General features: G+C 40.4%; 1 protein-coding gene across 1 annotated transcript in view; it reads left to right on the forward strand.

Moving 5' to 3' along the window:
• lrmda (leucine rich melanocyte differentiation associated) overlaps positions 1 to 17987 on the forward strand; it is a 397076-nt gene extending 379089 nt beyond the window's left edge. The window contains exon 7 of the mRNA XM_042336602.1: positions 16306 to 17987. Coding sequence (XP_042192536.1) covers positions 16306 to 16385 — 80 coding nt within the window. The 3' untranslated portion in view covers positions 16386 to 17987. The remainder of the gene's footprint in view (positions 1 to 16305) is intronic.
• Positions 17988 to 18667: the final 680 nt, after the last annotated feature.

Genomic DNA, 18667 nt, shown 5'->3' on the forward strand with positions numbered 1-18667 from the left:
AGCAATAACAACTGGCACAAACAGTATTTTTCGCTTAAACATCTCAAAGGACTTTGCAAAGATGGATTGTGAGCCTGAACAGAGATCGAAGGTTAGGAGGGAGATAACTGAAGGTTGAGTGAAATAAGTAGTTTTTTTAAGAAGGATTTTGAAAGCAGAGAGGGAGGATACAAGGTGGAGGGATTTAGGGAAGGATTTTCAGCTATCTGGGGTAAAGTGACTGAAGGTTTTCCTACCGATAATGGAACACCCCATAGTTGAGGGGAGGGAGTGGATGGGAGAGAAGGATTGAGGAAATTACAGACGTAGAGTGGAGCAACGGTGTGGAAGTATTTGTAAGTTAGATTGAAGATCTAAAAGTCAACACACTGGAGGATAGAGATCTAATGAGATAGACCCAGATATAGGTAGAACTTTCAGCCCTAGTCACTACAACAACAACAACAACAACAAGATTCCATTTATAAAGCGCCTTTCACGTCAGGAGGACGTCCCTGCGTGTAGGCGTTATATAAGTGCAAGTTGTTGTTGAGAAATTTAAAATCAATGGTCTAAGAGGGAGTTTGTCTTCAGCTACGAGTGATCTGTTTATTATGCCTTGGCAATAGGAAATATTCATCCCGATTGACACTTTTCTTTGCTATCGGAGTAAGGTAGATCCCGTGTTTGTCCATGCACCCAGCCTCATCTGCTGGTGAGAATACACAGTGCTGTTGTATGCCCAACTAGTAATTGTACCATCATTAAATGCAGAGATGGTAACTTTTATAACATTGAATAAATATATTAATTGCATGACCATAGAAGCTTTCTTTCTTGGTTAGAAATTGTACACAGTGCAATGCGTTTGCACTTCAAATCACTTTCCGTGCAGCTGAATTGGCGAAGAGTACAATACACAAATGCTTTGTAACAGTTGTCATTTGGCGTTGTTCAATTTCTTAAGTAGCTCCTGTTGTTTTATTTTAAAATTATAAAAAATGTGTGTTTAATTCCCTAAACTGACCTATAATACCTCTTATATTTGCCTAAAATTTCATCCTTGAATTTTCTTTGACTGAAAACACATGGTAAACAGATTCTGTTATTCAGCTAACACCATTTTTTATTTCAAATCTGGCATCTTCCAGCCCATGTGAATGAGTGCTGTGGCAGCACTCCCCTGGTTTCTGGCAACCTTCTCTTTTTAAATTTCTATCAGATGAGCATGCTTTCTTTGGCATTTGTAGCAAAATCCTTTCATGTTAGTTTATCTGTCCAGAAGGAACCTTTGCCCTCTATTCCAATTTATTTTGCTTGCAGTGATTTCTCTTTCAGAAATGCATATAAATGTGTCAGCCTGTTTTTTAGGGGGTCATCTTATTGTAAGAAGTGTACCCAAAATGGGCTTAACATTTTCGGCGAGGGGTTCCTGAGCAGTCATCCCTTCGACAAGCTTTACAGTCTGACCAGGTTTACGATGATGAACTGCTTAATGCTGAAAGCTTTGCTCTTGAAGAGAAAAAAGCAAAATAAGGGCACTATTCCACAAAACTACATTAGTTTGGATGGGTGTTGTTACAAGGGACAATCACACCCAAAGTGGTCGACAATTAAAGGATATTTTTTGGCCTGCGATTTTTGGCGATTCAAATGACCACATTGCACATCGCATTTCTTAACCCTGTTGTTTTCTGTTCTGGGTACAAATTGGTATCCAGAGGTAGAAAAAAATACATAAATCAGAGGGAAAAAAAATCCTTCACTTTAAATTGTGTTTATAATTAGCTTTATTTACAAGGTCTTTTTATGTTCAATCATTTTTCAGCGGAGTGAGCATTCTTCACAGGGGGGCAATACTTTACTCCAATCTTGACAAGATCTCAGTCTTCCCCAGTTGATGAATGCTGTTTAAAGAAGATCTCGTCTGCCTCAAACTCTTGCCCCTAGCAGAGATCTGAGGCTACTCGATCCCTGTGGAAACTTCAAAGAGTAAGCTACTGGTGGAGGATGATGAGTGCTCCTTCGAGATGGACATGGTTGGGAAGGGAGGAGGGGTGGGAGTTGCCTGGTGTGCTTTGTATTGTAATGAAGTTACCACTCCTGCTATTTACAACTGCTTTAACCCCTTTAACAAAGAAATGTGGGATTCACTGAACTTTATTTCAGGTTTTAATGGAAATTAGAGAAACCAATTTCCCTCAGTTTTGCACTGGATGTTTCAAGCATTAATTCTCCCTCCCCCCTCAAAAAAATAATTGCACTCCATCTGTAGAGTCGTGTTATTTGCACCTGTGGGTGGTAATGAGGTATTGCACTGCAGTAAATCTTCTTTGTTCAATGCGTGTTGAATTACTTAAAATATGTTCCAGGTTAGTTCGATGATCATCTACAAGGGGGATTATAATGATAGTAGGTTGCTCAGTATTGAAAATCTTATTGTCAGTATTTATGTTGTGACCTCTCCTTGTCTCTGAAGAAACATCTGCCACCTGATACAACTGACTTCCTAACTGTTAGGAATATGGATTTCCTTTCAAACTTTCTGATTTTGAAACTAAAATGACTTAAATACTATTTGGATATCTGTGGATTGGGCGTGAGATCTACTGTCAATAATTAAGTGGAAGATGTACATATGAATTAAGAATATTCATGGGCCAGGTATTTTATATTTAGTGCACTGTTCTGTCTGGTAGTTAAACTTTTCAATGTAACGCATCCCTCACCTTCATTAATAGCTATTCTTAAACCATCTGCGATGAAATTAATGCATTCATCACAGTAGCCTTTTTTTAAAAAATATCTCTTTATTTCTAATTATAATATTTAGTACAACAGAAATCCCAAACGAAACACAACATCTTCTGTTACAATTTTTTTCCTTTTTCCCGATACAAAAAACATTCTGTCGTTTACGGTACATTCCTTCCCCGTGCATAGGTTGTGTGCACGTTTTTTTTGGGGACGCCCCCTTTAACACAGTCGGGAGTCGCCCCTGTGTACACCACATCCATGTGCGCGCCCTCACACACCCTGATTAGGCGCACTTCCCGCTTTCGGAGGGCACCCAGATGTGCACCGTATGCGCATATGTTTACCGTACATACATTATCAGGATGCTCTTTGGTTACATCTCGAGCGTCCTTCTGTACCCTTACTTCAGTCAATGCTGTTTAAACAGCATTCATCCATACCCAGTGGGTTGTATCGGAGCAGCTCCTGCCGGGGTCAGGCCCCATCTGGCCTTTGCTGTGGTTGAGCCGAGCTTCAGCTTGTCCCTTAGTATGTCGTCCCTAATCCTAGAATGCGCGAGCCTAAGGCAGGCCCTCGCCGTCCCCTCGTCTGTGATGAATGCAGTGATGAATGGATGCATTCATCACGGTAGCCGTTAAAGGAATATTCCTGTGCTGCCTGCTGCAAATGAGCTTTGTTACCTTAGATGTTTTGTAATGCACTCTATGCTGATCTCTCTAGCTCCATCATGCATAAGCTCTAACTTATTCCAAACTCCACCACCCTCACAAAACTTTCCACGCCTATCACCCCTGTCTTCACCAAGCCCCATTGGCTCTCTGTCTTCTGGTGGATTGATTTCAAAGTCCTCACTCATATATATAAATCCCTTCACTCTCTAGCACCCATTTATCTCCTACCCGACTCCTCAGCTTGCTTTCTCTGCTCAGCAGTATCTGGGCTTGCTGCACATCTCCCACCCTCTCAGCGTCAGTACTGAGACTTCAAATCCTACATCCCTGATCTCTGGAACTCCCTCCCTTTATCCCTCCATTTCACCCTCTGTGTGGCAGACTTGAATCTCGCTTTAAATCTTCTTCGACCACATCTACGGCCACCAACCCCTTCCCCCTCCTCTCTCCCTTGTTCAATGTCTGTCCACTTCTTTGTACGGTTCTCTGAGATGCGGCTGTGTGTGAAGGATGCTCTAGAAATGCAAATGGATTGATCTGGTGGCAATCTACCACAGCGGTTAAGATGCAGCAACCACCACTCCTTTTAGGAACACTATGGTACCTGAATCTGATTCTTTGTGATGCTGAGGCAGCATTGTCAGTTGAATTCAATACTTACTAACTTTAACACTATGCTTAGCACAGACTGATAATAAAATGTAGTTTCAAGAGCGTAATGCGTTCTCAGTGGGCAGTATTTTTACACTTTTCATCTTGTAGAAAGTGTAAAAATACTGCCTGCTGGGAGGTCAGTGCACTCTAGTAATAATTTATCGTCAGTCTTCGTATAGCTCAAAGCTGAAGTTTGAGGACTTGCCACTCGTCTGTCCTGTGTTATTGTCTGTCATTCTCGGTTGCCGTAGCACTTTGAAGATGAGTCCCAGAATCACGCAACAGCTGAATTCAGCTGCTGGGTGGGGAATAAAGTTAAATTTAAGTGTAACTTTGTTTTACCTGAGGAAATGCTATGTAACACAGGCAGCTGACACTTACAATTTGTGCAAATCTTGCTCGTAGTGTTCCTTCAATAACTTACATCCTCATGACGTATGAAATGTTCTTTCAATCATTAAATAAACCTCAACTCGCAGAGTTTCCTATATTATAACTTACTTGAGGTGGACTTGGAGGGAGTATTATTAACCATCATCAACCTTGCGTTTGATATAATAATAATAATAATAATAATAATAATCCTTGCATTTGATATAGAGCTTTTTACATCTTCTAGACATCTCAAAGCGCTTCACAGAATAGACTGTAATGTGAATTGACTGTATATTTGTGGGTGAAACACGGCAGCCAATTGCACACAGCAGTGTCCCACAGACAGTCAACAACAACAACAACAAGATTCCATTTATAAAGCGCCTTTCACGTCAGGAGGACAGTCGTGGATTGAAGTGACCAATTTATTACTGTTTTTTTCTTGAGGGATTATTATCAGGCGTGTGGAGTAAGGAAACTTGCCCAAGGTTTCACTCTGCCGGGAATCGAACCCAGGACTCTCGCTTGCAAAGCCAGTGCTCTAACCACTGAGCTGCAGGACTCCACATAGCGCCTTTCATGTTGGGAGGACGTCTCAATGTGCTTCACAGGATTTACTGCATTCATTGTGTATCTTGCAGGTGAATGTGGCAGCCAATTTATGCATAGCAATACCCCACAAATTGCCACAAAGTGAATACCCACAATTTTATCTGGTGACTGTTGGCCAGAATACAGGAAGAAACTCCCTTCTCTTTTTGAATAGTGTTATAGATGGGATAGTTGACATAACTGAAGGGATTGGCAGGACCTTGGTTTAATATTTCATCTAAAGGACGGCACTTCCGACAATGTAGCACTCCCCCAGCATGGACTGTGAGCTCAAAGTCCTGATGTGGGGCTTGGAACACACAACCTTCTTACTCAGAGGAGATAGTGTTGCCAACTCAGCCAGATTGACACCTCGCTAATTGTAGTGGGACCTTCATTCTTACTCTTTGCAACTAGTTTCACCCCTATGTAAAATAGATGTGGGATTCACTGAATGTGTTGCGAGTATTAATGAAAATCAGTGATAGCATGCCACTGGATCATATCATATATAAAAAAAAGTCGTGCTCATTTATTCCTCTACAGTGTAGTGTTTTACCTGTGGGTGGAATATTACACAGTCATAAATATTTTTTTGTTCCTTACACACTGAATTATAATAAAAACTTGTTCGGGGTTAGTTCACATTTAATCTCCATGTAGACTATGAGTAGTGCCATGGTATAATCTCTTTATGTTTCCGGAGGCTTTGAATTGATCGTCACTGAATTGTACTGTCTATTAAATAATCGAAGGATCTATTTTACATCCTTTGTTACAGGTAACTGAAGGAGTAGCTTAAGGGTGCAGGTATACTTCATCAAATGCAAGCATTATTGTTACTACTTTGAAGATTTACCTTAATATTTTTATGTTTCATTTTTTCGAGAGCATATGGGTTATCAATTTTGTGAAGTAAAACAGAATCAACACACTTGAAGTAATTGTAGGTTCCTTTAGAGAGAAATTCAGATTTTTCCACTGCTTGGTCATTCAAAGTACAAAAGAGACTGACTGTGATGAAAAATTTCACTCCTGGTTATAGATTCATGTTGGCATGTCAGAGCATCATCATATTCACTAATTAATAGGCTTATAGTAACCCTTCCAGATCTTTCTGAATAATTGCAAATCAATATTGATTCTTCTATTGTTTAGCAACCATTTCTCAAGATATTTTGTGTTGCAAATGACATGATCTCACAGGAAGGAGTTTTTGTATGTGGTAATTGATTTCACTGAGTGGCAAGATTTCATCTGACCAGTAATCGTATTTCTTGAAACATTTTCTATTTGGCTCAATAAATGTGTTTATTCAACGGTATATGCCTCCAAAGCAAAATTGTTTTTAATGCTTGAGAACAGTTAGGTAAATTGTATTGATTTTCTTCAGAAACTCAACATGAAGAAGTGCATCTTTTTAGGGCACAAAATATGCATGTAAAATGAGATTACTTTGATTTAAAAAAAGATATATACTATTTAGATTTTTGTATTAATGAAATGTTGACTACTTGGTTTCATTAATAATGGATAGTTTTATAAAATAGCAGTGTCGTATTGCTGATAACAGAGTCTGTTCACCAGAAGCTGCCAGAGCCTTCTCTAAAGAGGTGTTGTGTACTTCTTGTTCTTAAAGGGGCTGTGTGGCAGGTTGGCTGTTCATAGGTATTGTGCAAGAATATGCAAATTGTTGTCTGAAATAGGGCCCAAAGCTTCAAAACAAAGCATTTGTACTTGAATACAAATACCCTATGTCTATGGAATAATGAATCAGTGGATTGTGAATTTAAAAATAATGAAGAATAAATGATGTATTTCAGTTCATGCTACACATTTCCTCCACCAATATTGTTTGTGCAGAAGAGCAAATATAAGCAGATTTTATTTTAGAGAAAATACTGCAATTAGATTTTGCAGGTTTGTCCCTATCAGACTGAGCTCCATGCTTCCTAGGAACATCACAGTGCTTCCAATATTTTGATCTTGAACCAATCAGTTTAACAATGTAGATTAATTGGGTATTTAGGCTACAAAAATCCTTAAATTGTTTGGCTCCCAATAACAAGCAATTTATAGTGCAGTTTATTGCACATTATAGAAAGCAGAATGCTGTTTCAGTTTTTTTGTGTATCTCCTGTTCCTTTAATTAGTTGCACTTTGGCAATACATAACAATGTTCTGTAAAAGGACAGGCCCCTGTGTCCTAATTTTATGCAGTAGAACTGCCAAGATTTGCTTCCAAGCCCAGCTATAGTGAAAAATGGCATGCATTTTCTTGATAGTCCATGTGGTTGTAGAGTATAAATGGCTAATGAATTACAGATGAACATTGACGCAAATTAATCTTTCTGATGTCCCTAGGTTATATGGCAGGCATTTAAAAGTTTAATCAATACACTAAAGTTGAAAACATGCAGGCATTGCAGTTGTTTGGATGTAATAAACATTGGAGGAAAACTGGAGACTTGTACTCAGTACATGTATCATAATGACAGGTATTTATGTTTAATGGACTAAATATTTTTTACTGGAAGAGAACAAATGTCAGCTTAACTTTGAAGGTTCTGGATTTAAGTTTGCAGTACCGTCTGGGGGAGATGGCTGCCATATCAAATAGTCTGTAAGGAAGCAAAAATCTAAACAATATAATGACTAATTGGTTCTGCCTTCAGTTAGTTAACTTTAATGAAGCAAAATTGCCTGGATTTTTTTTTCCCTTTTGCATCGTAGCATTTTCTTCTTTCTGCCGCTCTTGTGCAATAAAACATCCCGGATTGCTGCCTTCGTTTTGGTAACCTAGCTTTAACCTTCACCATACTTTGATCGGAAGTGTTTGCTGAACTCGCCATATCTTTCTGCAAATGACTAGAGGGTGAATGGTAACTCTGAAGAGTGGTGTTGGTGCAGACTGATAAAGAGTCTGGATGAGATATATCCAGTCTAAAATAACAATGCCACTACACGCCCTATCTCTGGGTGAACCCATAATTCAGTCTCACACGTGGTTATGGATGTCCGCACTCTGCGAGTCTATCTTTTTCCTTCAGGTATTATTTCAGGCTGTTCAGATAATAAGGAAAGTTTAATTGCATTGTTAATTGATTTTTTGCACAGCATTATTACCTTGATTGATTGCAGTGTTGATGAAAATGTTAAATGCTGGCAACGTAAAGTACCAGGGCAGTAAGGAGCGAGAGCCTTGTGGAGAACAGATAACCTTGATGTTAAGAGCTACATCCTTTGGATACGTCTTTCCTTGACATATTGATGGCCCTGGAATGGGAAAAGCTGATTGTATGCAGAATGCAATCATTAAACCCACTTCAGTGCCCTGTTGATTAATTTGTTTTTTCCTGGAGGTTCTAGTAAAACACAAGGCCCCACTAACCTCAAGAGCACCAATATTTCAGAGTAGAAATTGTGTCTTAAGACTAACTCCCCCTCGCTTGCTGGCCCGCTCCCTCCCCCCCTCCTCCCCCCTGGAAAAAAATTCAACCTTTTTCCCGTCATCACCACTGGAGGTTGATCATTCGACACTAGCAGTGAATCTGAAGACAGCGAGTGCCTACATCAAAGCTGAACATGTCAATGTCATTCAAGGATGCAACGATATCCTCCTTTTATTTTAAACAAAGTATGACATATGAGGAACAAAGTGTTGATTGTTCCAGTGCCAACTTGTACATAATGGAAACATTAGCTTCAAGATAACTTTTAATCTGTCAGGCTAATGGGTTCTTAATGTGTATAGAGGTTTAAATGTATGTCAGCCATGTCTGTATAAGGTAATATACTTGTGGCCTGAGAGTATCTAGCTGACTCTATGCCCCACACAATACAGTTTTTTTATGTATCGGCTCATCATTCTGTTCCCATGGCTTTGAGCTGCGTCTCAGTTTCCTTGCCACAGATTATGCGAGAAAGGGCTCGAGAGGCACGTTTTCTTTTCCAACTAGAGGTTTCGTCTCGAGATAGGTTACTGGCCTTTGAGCACATTCAGGTATAGCTGCACCTCATCATCCATTATTTAATAACAATTTACACCAAAAGCAGCGCTTTCGGTTCAAAGGACAAACTTTTTTTTTGAACAATAAAACATGTTTACATGAGTACCCTCAGCCTGCATCTGTTCTTTTTGACTGTGTGTTGCACACGTGTAAACATGGGTGTCAACTCTCTCGTAGACCTGCAGCCGATCGGATGTCTTCAGCAAGCGCCAGGGGGTTGGAAATGGAAACTGACAATTTTTTGCATTCGTAACAGACAGCATCTGTATTTAATTTAGATTTAACTTAAGTTATCAAAGTTAACCAAAACGAATATAACAAAAGGTTTAAAATTAAGAAAGTGCATTTGCAGCACATTCCTGTTAATGTCACTTTCAATTTATTCACTCAAGACATACAGCTAAGCAAATGTTGGCACCAGCAGCAAATATATCTTTGGTCTGTACCAATTATTGTTCTTGACATATGGAAAGCCAACAGTTTATGGAGACAGTATCCCTTTTGTTGGAGTTTGTTCAACTATAATGTAACCTGCAAAAATTACTATAGACTTTTAAAATTAAGAGTTTGATTTGGAAATATGTCCCAAAGAGTTTGTGGCTGGTACTTTTGTCGCTTGGGTAATAGGTAACCATAACTCACTGACACCTGGGATCACGGTTCAATGTAAGAGTATGTACAGCTTATCAGAAAGAGAGAATGAAAGCCTTCCAAGTTGAATAGCCCGTCAATAGAATTGGAAAGGTTGCTGCAATTTCAGTGGTTTGTCACTAGATGTCACTACGCTTTTAGTAAGTGCAAAATCCTATTTATCGAACCTATTTTCGAATATTTGCATTTTTGCAAATGTAAAATTACACTGAGCAATGACAATTTATATGGTATATCCATTGTTATAAATTGTCAGAACATTTATATATATATATGGTATGGGTTAAAGGCATCTGGGGTTGATCATAATTATAGCATTGAATATTTTTCCTAGACTCTGGTTCCATTAGACTCCTGAATATCAGTCATGGGAGTCCGATTGGAGGTAAATGGAAAGCCTTGGTCTGAAATCGCCTGTGATGGCCCTGAGCTTTCTATGCCTTGCAAATCCATGGCAGGGACCACTTATTTTAGTAAAAAGTTCCTTTAATGTTTTTGAAATGCAGAACTAGGTCCAAAAGTAATGCCAACAAAGTGTTGGAAAAGTACTTGAGGCCATAATACATTTAGGGGAAGGTTCCAGGTGCCAAAACAACTTATATTTAATATGTAGACCATTCTTCCTGTCAGCAATTCAGTATTATTATTCAATCTGAATTTATAAAAAAGACTTCAAACCATTGCCTTCTGGTTGTGTTACAGCTGCCATTTTCCAATTGAGTGGAGCACTTTTTAGGAATATTTTGCCACTTTATGACAATATATCTTGGTCCATCTTATTTCTGGCTCAGTTTCACAGGAAACTGGAGAAATGAATCAAAGATATTTTTTACCCCTCAGACCGTATGTCTTCTTTGTAAACTTTATAAATGATGTAGGCCTTGAGATGTGTGCCCAGCTAAAGGTTCTATATGAGTGCAAGCTATTAGTTTGCGATACGCGATATGTTTTACTCAGTTGATATTCAGCTACATAGATAAGTGCTCAGTTTGCTGATCTCAGGCAAGATAAACTGCAGTTGGGATGTCCTCCTGGTGCTATGCAAATGTCATTTGTTATGGTTGTAGCAGTTTATCTTTGGGGTTTTCTAGGCTAAAGAACGGAACAAGTATCCAGGGTTATTCTTGAGTGCAAACTGCCGAATGCCAGGTGAGCACAGGGTGAAACCCTATTGCCATGCTCCCCTCCCAGTGGCCTACACTAGTGGTCCAGTGTGATATCTGAGCACTCGGGTGAGGAACCAAAGGGCTGGCGGTAGTCATGGAGCTGCAGCAATGCCTTGAGGAAAGGAAGAGGAGGGGAATTAGAAGGTTTCAGAGTATTGATGGCTACCCTGCTTTCTGCTGCAACACACTAAAAATTACAACGTGCTGAACTCCCGTCTGCCGCGTGTGTCAAACTAGCTGCAGGAAGCCTCTGGAGACCGAGGTTGCTGATGAATCCTCTGAAGCAATCAATGGCTGCTCCTGCCACTCAAGTGGACATGTGTTTTTTTTCCCCCACTAAATCTAAAGTCTCAATTAAATAATTAAAATAAACTGGCACTGGAGACAAGATATGATGGGAATATTAAATGTACTCTACATTTTAATGTCATGCTCTTGTGAGGGTACTGCTTTGATGACGTGCCTTGCAGTGACACTCCCCACATAAAGCGTACATGATTAAAGTAAACTAACCGCTTCCACCTACGTAGAATCACCCCCCCTACATGTACTTCACGGAGCTCGATTTTTTTTATTAATCCTTTCACTGCTTAGCCCACAAAATTCAGTCAATTCACTTTTCAGTATATTCTGTGAAGCGCTTTGAGACATCTCAAAGATGTGATAAGGCGCTATATCAAATGCAAGAAGTATTATTATTAGAGCGGACACTTTATGTTGAATGTGCAATATTTCCTTTGCTTTGCGCAGTTTAAGATTGAGTAATTCAAGCTTGCTTTCCTAAAGCAAAACCCCTTCTCGTGCCCCCCTCTTTATTTGCCTGATGTCTGAAGCTGCCTGTTTTAAATGGGTTTATTTTTAAAATTACTCCTTTGAACTTCAGGTTTGTCAGGTATACATGAAAGCTGTAAAATGTGACTTGCTATCAAATCGCAGCTGTATTGCCTGGTGGGGCTTCTCTGCAGAGCCAACACTTTCTTAAATTAAACAGTTTCAGACCCCGGGAGTTCAGAAATTTCAGCTGACTTTTACTGTCACTAGTTTGAGCACCTTTATCCCCAGGCGAGCAGCAGCAGCTGGAATTTATTTCCTGCTGCCAGACAGTCCAACTGCTTTACGATATATCCAGAAATTCACTGTCTTTAATATCAGAATCCTTTATTCGAGGTGACAGCTGCTCACACTTTGCTATACAGAGCACCTCAAGTAGCGGAGTTATCAGAAAAAATGAGTGTCCCACCATTACAAGCTGAAAATTTAGAATGACTGAGGTTATCCCTAGGCCTCTGGGCCCCAACCTCCATGACAGAACAACCGCTGGTAACATAAAACTTGACTACACTTTGTAATGATGTTGGGAAAGGGGGGGTGGTGGTGGGGGCTGTTGAGGGAAAGTAGTCGGAGAAGCGGCAGTGAATACTGCAAGTGATAGGAGATGATGTCAGATTCAGTTAGGAGCGCAGACAGTGTTGGAATATGGTTGGCACTAATATGGTACCAGTATCTCTCTCCTCATCTCTGTTTTCTGTCACTGCTCACAATTCTAGGCCTGTCTCCACAACTGACAATGTCTTTTCAGATCACGTTATTGCAAGCGCAGAGTGCACTCAGCACAGCATCACTCAGCTCCTTTGTTTGAAGTCTGGTCTTTTGTCATTAATGCACTTGATATCTATTTAAAACTGACGGAGAATATGGGATCTGTTTTCCTGTCTAGAGATCATTGACAATATTAATACCACATGTCCTTGCTTCATTTTCTAAGCGCTGACACCTAGCTGCAGTCTCTTACATTCATCAAGTGGCTCTTTCACCAGGATGTCTGTTTGCAGTCCTGTTTCTAATCCATCAGTAACACTAGTGGATTGCAATCACCAGCTGTTAACAGAGCCTACGAAATGTATTCTTAACAAGCCGCTTTATTTTTATTTATCACGAGGGCAGGGAAGTGTGTACAATATCTTAACTTTTAAATGACAAAAGTCCAAAGTGTTTGTTTGCAGAATGGATCGGTCTGAATTGCCCGAAGGCATCGAGGCTCGAAGAGGTTGACGTGATGTTTCTTTGTGCTTTCACAGTCCCATTCGTAGCCAGTGCCCTTACCTTTAGCAATCGGGTGGTTCCACCTGAAATGAGCTGCTCTGTTGACCTCAGAAGGTGAAAGTTCAATGGCTAACCAGCTCACTGTGAGGTTGTCTTGCTGCGTTGCCACTCTGTTTGGACTGACGACAATACAACAATGACATGCTTTATATAACGCCCCTCATACAGAGTAGTGCCTCAGAGCACTCAGTGAGTGCTGACGACATCATTGAGTTCTGCAGATGGGTTCATAGTCTTCAGTACGCTGCTCCACTTTTTTTAATATATTTTCTAGAAGAGCTCAATAAAAGTGTTGTCAAATCTGCCCCGAAGATTGAGGTATGTGTTTAACGTAAAAGAGTCAGTCCCAGCCATAAGAAAACAGTGGTCGCTGAGCCAGCGAAAGCCCTGCACGGTTCACCAAACCGATCAACAAGCCTGGCATTGCATCTGCAGTGCAGAATGAATCCAAAAATATTTATATTACATTTGAGCGTCATGTCAAACGGGAAACATTAACTGTCTTTCTATGGCTGGCATTGTCCTCCTGCAGTGTCCGCACTCTTTCCTCACAACTCCAACACTGCACTGCAGCACACCTGTAAATTTATCACTTGTTCCTTCATCCTGTCGTTGCCATCCAGCGAGATGAAAGGATAGAAACTGCCTAACTTTTCCTTTAAAAAAGCACATCAATTAAAAGAATAATAATCCTTGTGTTTGATATACCACCTTATCACGTCAAAACATTTCAAAGGCTTTACTGTAAGATGTGGTGACTGTGCTTGTAGACACACGTGACAGCTAATTTGTGTATCAACAACCGTGAAGTGAATTGTTTTTTAATTTAATTGGGAGGAATGTCGGCCAGACATGGGGATAAATTAAGTGTAACAGGATCTTTAAAGTCTACCTGAACTGGCAGGCACTTATTTTCTTATTTTTAAAAAAAATTGTCCTTAATTTTTTCTCCTCTCCTGAAAGAGTCTTTGTTGATATATGGTTCCAAAGCCAGCACCCGATCTCCTAAACTGGGGCACTGAGTTGCCCCACTGTTCAGCTTGTTGACAGCGAAGGCACCCAGCTGAGCTTCCATCAGATGCACATTTTCAGCAGGCGTCGCTGTTGGCAATAATAATAACCCTTGCATTTGATATAGCTCCTAATCATGTCTTTGAGACGTCTCGAAGTGCTTCACAGAGTATACGGTAAAGTGAATTGACTGTATATTTTGTAAGCTAATTGCAGCAGCCATTTGTACACAGCAGTGTCCCACAAAAAGTGGTGGATTGAGTGATTTTTTTATAAAATTTTTTTTGAAGGGATTATTACACCTGGAAAAGCAATACCCCAGTCGTGGAAACACTAACAACCGAGTTCCTACTTACTGCTACGTAATCAGAGCCATGGAGTAAGGAAACTTCTCTAAGGTTTTGCCCTTCTCGGGAATCAAACCAGGCTCTCTCGCTTGCGAGGCGAGTGCTCTAACCAATACGCTACAGTTGGTTAGCGTTACATCACTATCCACTAGGCAATCAGAAGCAGAAAACCTGCTGGCTTACGATGATTTCCCCAAAAATCAGAGTCCCAATGTGTGTCTATTTTTTGCCGCACCGCATGAGTTTATTGAAGTCATGAGAAACGTAATTACATTTTCGCGTGGGCTGTTGCCAACGGGCAAGATTGTTACGTGATTCAGAATTCAGAATTGCAGTTCGGTGATGAGGGTCGCAGGGTAGTGAGTTCAGAGTGTCAGCTGGCCAGCTGGTGTCCACATTGTGGAGTGGGTAGGAAATAAGTTTTGTGATTTCCTTTTTTTTATTTTCTAAAAGATATTCTCCAAGAAATTAATGTTGCTGCAATGATTAATTCAAACTGACAGAAAAGAGGGCTGCCATCAAGTATGCATTAAATATGTGTACCGTGTGATCCAACCCATGTCAGCTGATCCCTCTGAATTAAATAGTGTTGTTTTTATTCCCCGTGATTGCCTAGTGGGTAGTGATATGCTACTACCCAACAGGTTGTAGATTTGATGCCAGGTCTGTACCGAGTTTGCTTACGTTTGCCAGGGGACGCAGAGCATCCAAGTAATCAGGGACCCTGCCCTGCGTGAGGGGTGCTATATAAATGCAAGTTGTTGTTGTTGTTGGAGTTGCAGTTGAGCTGCTGTAGATTGGTTCAGATCGGAAGGGGTTGGGAGAGGGAGAATCTCTATTCAGAGACCCCTTGAAAAAACTGCGCAGGTAGTCATCAGCTAGGGACTGGATCAGACTCAATTCTGATGTCAAACCATGGTCGTTCGTATAGGTTGGTGTCAGTGCTGTCAAGACTCACACATGAATAATGTCTAAGGTGCTGGAGGACCCCCAGTAGAAGGAAGGACAGGTCAAACAATTTCAGGAGAAGAGAAATTGATAGAGATTTAAGTAGTTAGCTTAATTACTCGACTGTTATCTGGTCATTCTTACCTGTGGAACTAAATCCTATTTCATAGCTTGCTGCGGCGAACACAGTGTGGTGCGTAGCAAAGAATATTGCAATCATCACAGAGTGATCTGCTTTTATTTAAGTCAAGTTCACACTTTGGTACAATTCACTGTGTCCCATCTCCCCACTCCCGCCCTTATCCCCAACTCCTCCTGCTATTCCTCCTCCTGCCCCCGCCCCCACCTCTTGGACCGGCCCATCAGTGAGTTTTAAACTTGAGCTCAAAAGTGCCCTCAACCATGTCATTTTCAGCTCTTGTGCCTGTCTTTTGTTTGCTCTTGGGTTGTCCAATTAATGATGGATTGTTGGCCTTTTTATTTTGTGAATACAAGTGATCGTCCACTTGAGAGCGGACTAAGATTAGCTGAAATCCTTTCACTGTGAACTCATATAATAGGCACAGTAGAGATGAGACTTTCATCCCGTCTGTGTAGGGCAAGTTCAAATTCAGAGGTGAAAGGAAAATGTTCTAACCCACTGTGCAATCCAGTCCTCTGGCTATCAAATTTATCTGTAGGCTCTGTTCCTATAGATAACCTTATCTTTAGGCTTTGTGTCTTTCCATGCTCCCTCTGTGACAGGCCGACTAATTGAACTGCTTAGTGTGTCACGCAAAACAACTTCATTCCCATCTTGGCCTAAAGGTGGAATTATCAACTTTTGGATGGAATCTCCCACCTCAGACGGGAAATGCATCCATTTGCCTGGCTTGAGGGATTTCTCTTCCTCTCATGCTCAGCGAAGGCATGTCAAATTCAGGTGCACAGAAGAGAGTGGGTGTCTGAAAGGGGGGAAAAGTAGGGGTGGGGGGGTGGGAGAAACTATCATTAAGTGTACAACGACAGACAATCTATTCACCGCGGGCATTTTTTTTTGTAGGTATTTTGGCAAAATGTCACTACATCTACCGGGGAAGGCACTCTGAGGGGAACAGATTCATCCGTGACGACCAGCTTTAAAGTAGGATTCTTTTTGCCTGCACGTTTGCACCTCTTTGCAATGTGAAAAAAAGTGAAAAATTATTTCCAAATAAAAAAAACACGGAGATCACAACTTCAGCCTGCTCGTGCCTTCTGCTGACTTTGCCTTGCCTGTCAAGATCAACCTTTCAGTCTAGTCTGAGCAGTCACATAGAGATTGACATGATTGCCTTTAAGCAGGTCCCTTCTATTGGCATGACAGACAGCTGCACTGAAGCTCCAGGCCTGACAGGATGAGCTTCATGATGGATTGCCTGGTACAACTGCAGCTCGTGGGAGGGCAGAGGTCACACCTGAGGTTGAACTGAGCATGCTTATTGCATTGCACCAAGTTCCAGAAAGTCACATTAAGGCCTTACGCCACTCATTACAATGACTTGTTGTTGAGTAATGGGGAAAATTCTGTATCATTTTATAGATGACTGTGGACATGGTGAAATGAATAGTCATATTAAACCGTAAATCCCATTTGACTGACCAACATTATTTCAGGGACTTTATCCTGATTTATCTTTTGCCTTATGGGTCTTATTTTGAGCTTGGAAGATTAAATATCAACTCCATTAGATGAGATTCTGTCTTTTACTTTGATCAGTGAGGGCTCACGAACAAAATTGACAACTCGAGCAGGCTGAATAGATTGCACTTCTATCACTATGGGGTTTTGAGTTTTGATATATTGACAACTAAGCCTACCTTTTCCAAAGCTCTTTCTTTAAAAACAACAGTGCACCATTTGTAAAGGTAAAATATTTGTTCCCTTGTACTCTGGGCCACTTAGCAGAATTTGAGCCAAATTTGTGATTTATCCCCTAACATTTATTTCTCGAAGAGGGAATAAAATTGCCCCATACTGTTGCATACATCCTCCATGCTTGAATTTTTGAAAACGAGATTCAATGGCATCTTTGGAGAAAGAGATCTTGCCTTTTATTGATGAAAGTGAATAAAATGCGGAAACAAAACAATTTAGCTGAAGCAGTTAAATGCAGTGGCTAAACTTGTCAGCTACTTGTTTCTCTTCATAGCTTTGCTGTTTTGTGATATTAAATAGAGCGGCTAAATGTTTTGATGTGCGTGATTTTCTCAACAGAGTTGCTGTTTTGTCCTATTAAATAGACTCTGAACTTTCTGCTCCGGGTGTTTTTCTCCACAGTTGTTACTTTGTGCTATTATAAGATGGAGTCAACTTTTGGATAAATGCGTTTTTCTATTCAGCATTACTATTTTGCAGTATTGAAGCAGATGATGTACTAAGAATTTTGTGTGATCTGTTTTCTCAGCAGATCTGTTGAAAATGTTTACAGTGATGAGTAATGTTTACTGTAAAGCCAATGACCTGTCCAAACAATATGAAGTTATTGCAAGTAATATTTACACATATTAAGAATATTATGTTTTCATTGTTTGTGTTTAAAGACTGATCAAGTAAAATTCCTTGCCTGACTAGTTTGTGTCTGACACAGATTGGGTCAGTTTGCATTTATGCAATTTACAAGACATGTTTTCTGCAGTCTTGTTATTTGGCTCGGTTGTGGGTGATTTGTGTCTAAAATAAAATCATTTGTTTCTCCGTGAGAACTAAATTGCTGCATTCTTTGGTTGTCTGAAGATAGTACATTCTACGTGAATTTCCGGATCTTTTGTTACCAGCATACAGTGGCTGCATGTATGGTCAGTGACACGCATGAATCACATTGCATGTCCCATGACTTCACTGATGCCAGCAATTTTAAAGCCATCAGGGGTTCAAAATGTGGGAGACAGCTCTAATGCTTTCAAATGTGTAAATAATTTTTGTGTGGGAGTATACGTGACATGAGAAAATGTTAGTGGTGGCTCACATTTTTAGTTTGCAATTCTGACAATTACCGCTTGAAATTTACAGAAATGGACTGCTGAAGTTTCTGTATTCCTTGCGATTCTTTGTATCTTGTGTCTGAACTGAGCCCAGATCGATATACAGTGAGCCAAATGTATTCAGCCTGAATTTTGTGAGGGGTGGGGGGTTGGGTGGAGGGTTCGGTGGAATGTTTCCTTTTGTGATCTGCGGTCCTTATATCACCAACAAACCCCCACATCAATAACAACATCCGTTGGAACATTTTCTCAGACGGCAGGTTTTGATTCAGGTTGATGCAAAGGTCAGGGGAACATCAACATCAGAAGCCTCACAAAGAGAGTCTGCACCCCCATCCTTATATGTGAATAGAAAACAAGTTTGTGCAATCCACAAAGGGCATAAGAAATTCCTCTTGATT

Source organism: Callorhinchus milii, unplaced genomic scaffold, assembly GCF_018977255.1.
Source record: "Callorhinchus milii isolate IMCB2004 unplaced genomic scaffold, IMCB_Cmil_1.0 Scaffold7, whole genome shotgun sequence".
Lineage (NCBI taxonomy): Eukaryota > Metazoa > Chordata > Chondrichthyes > Chimaeriformes > Callorhinchidae > Callorhinchus > Callorhinchus milii.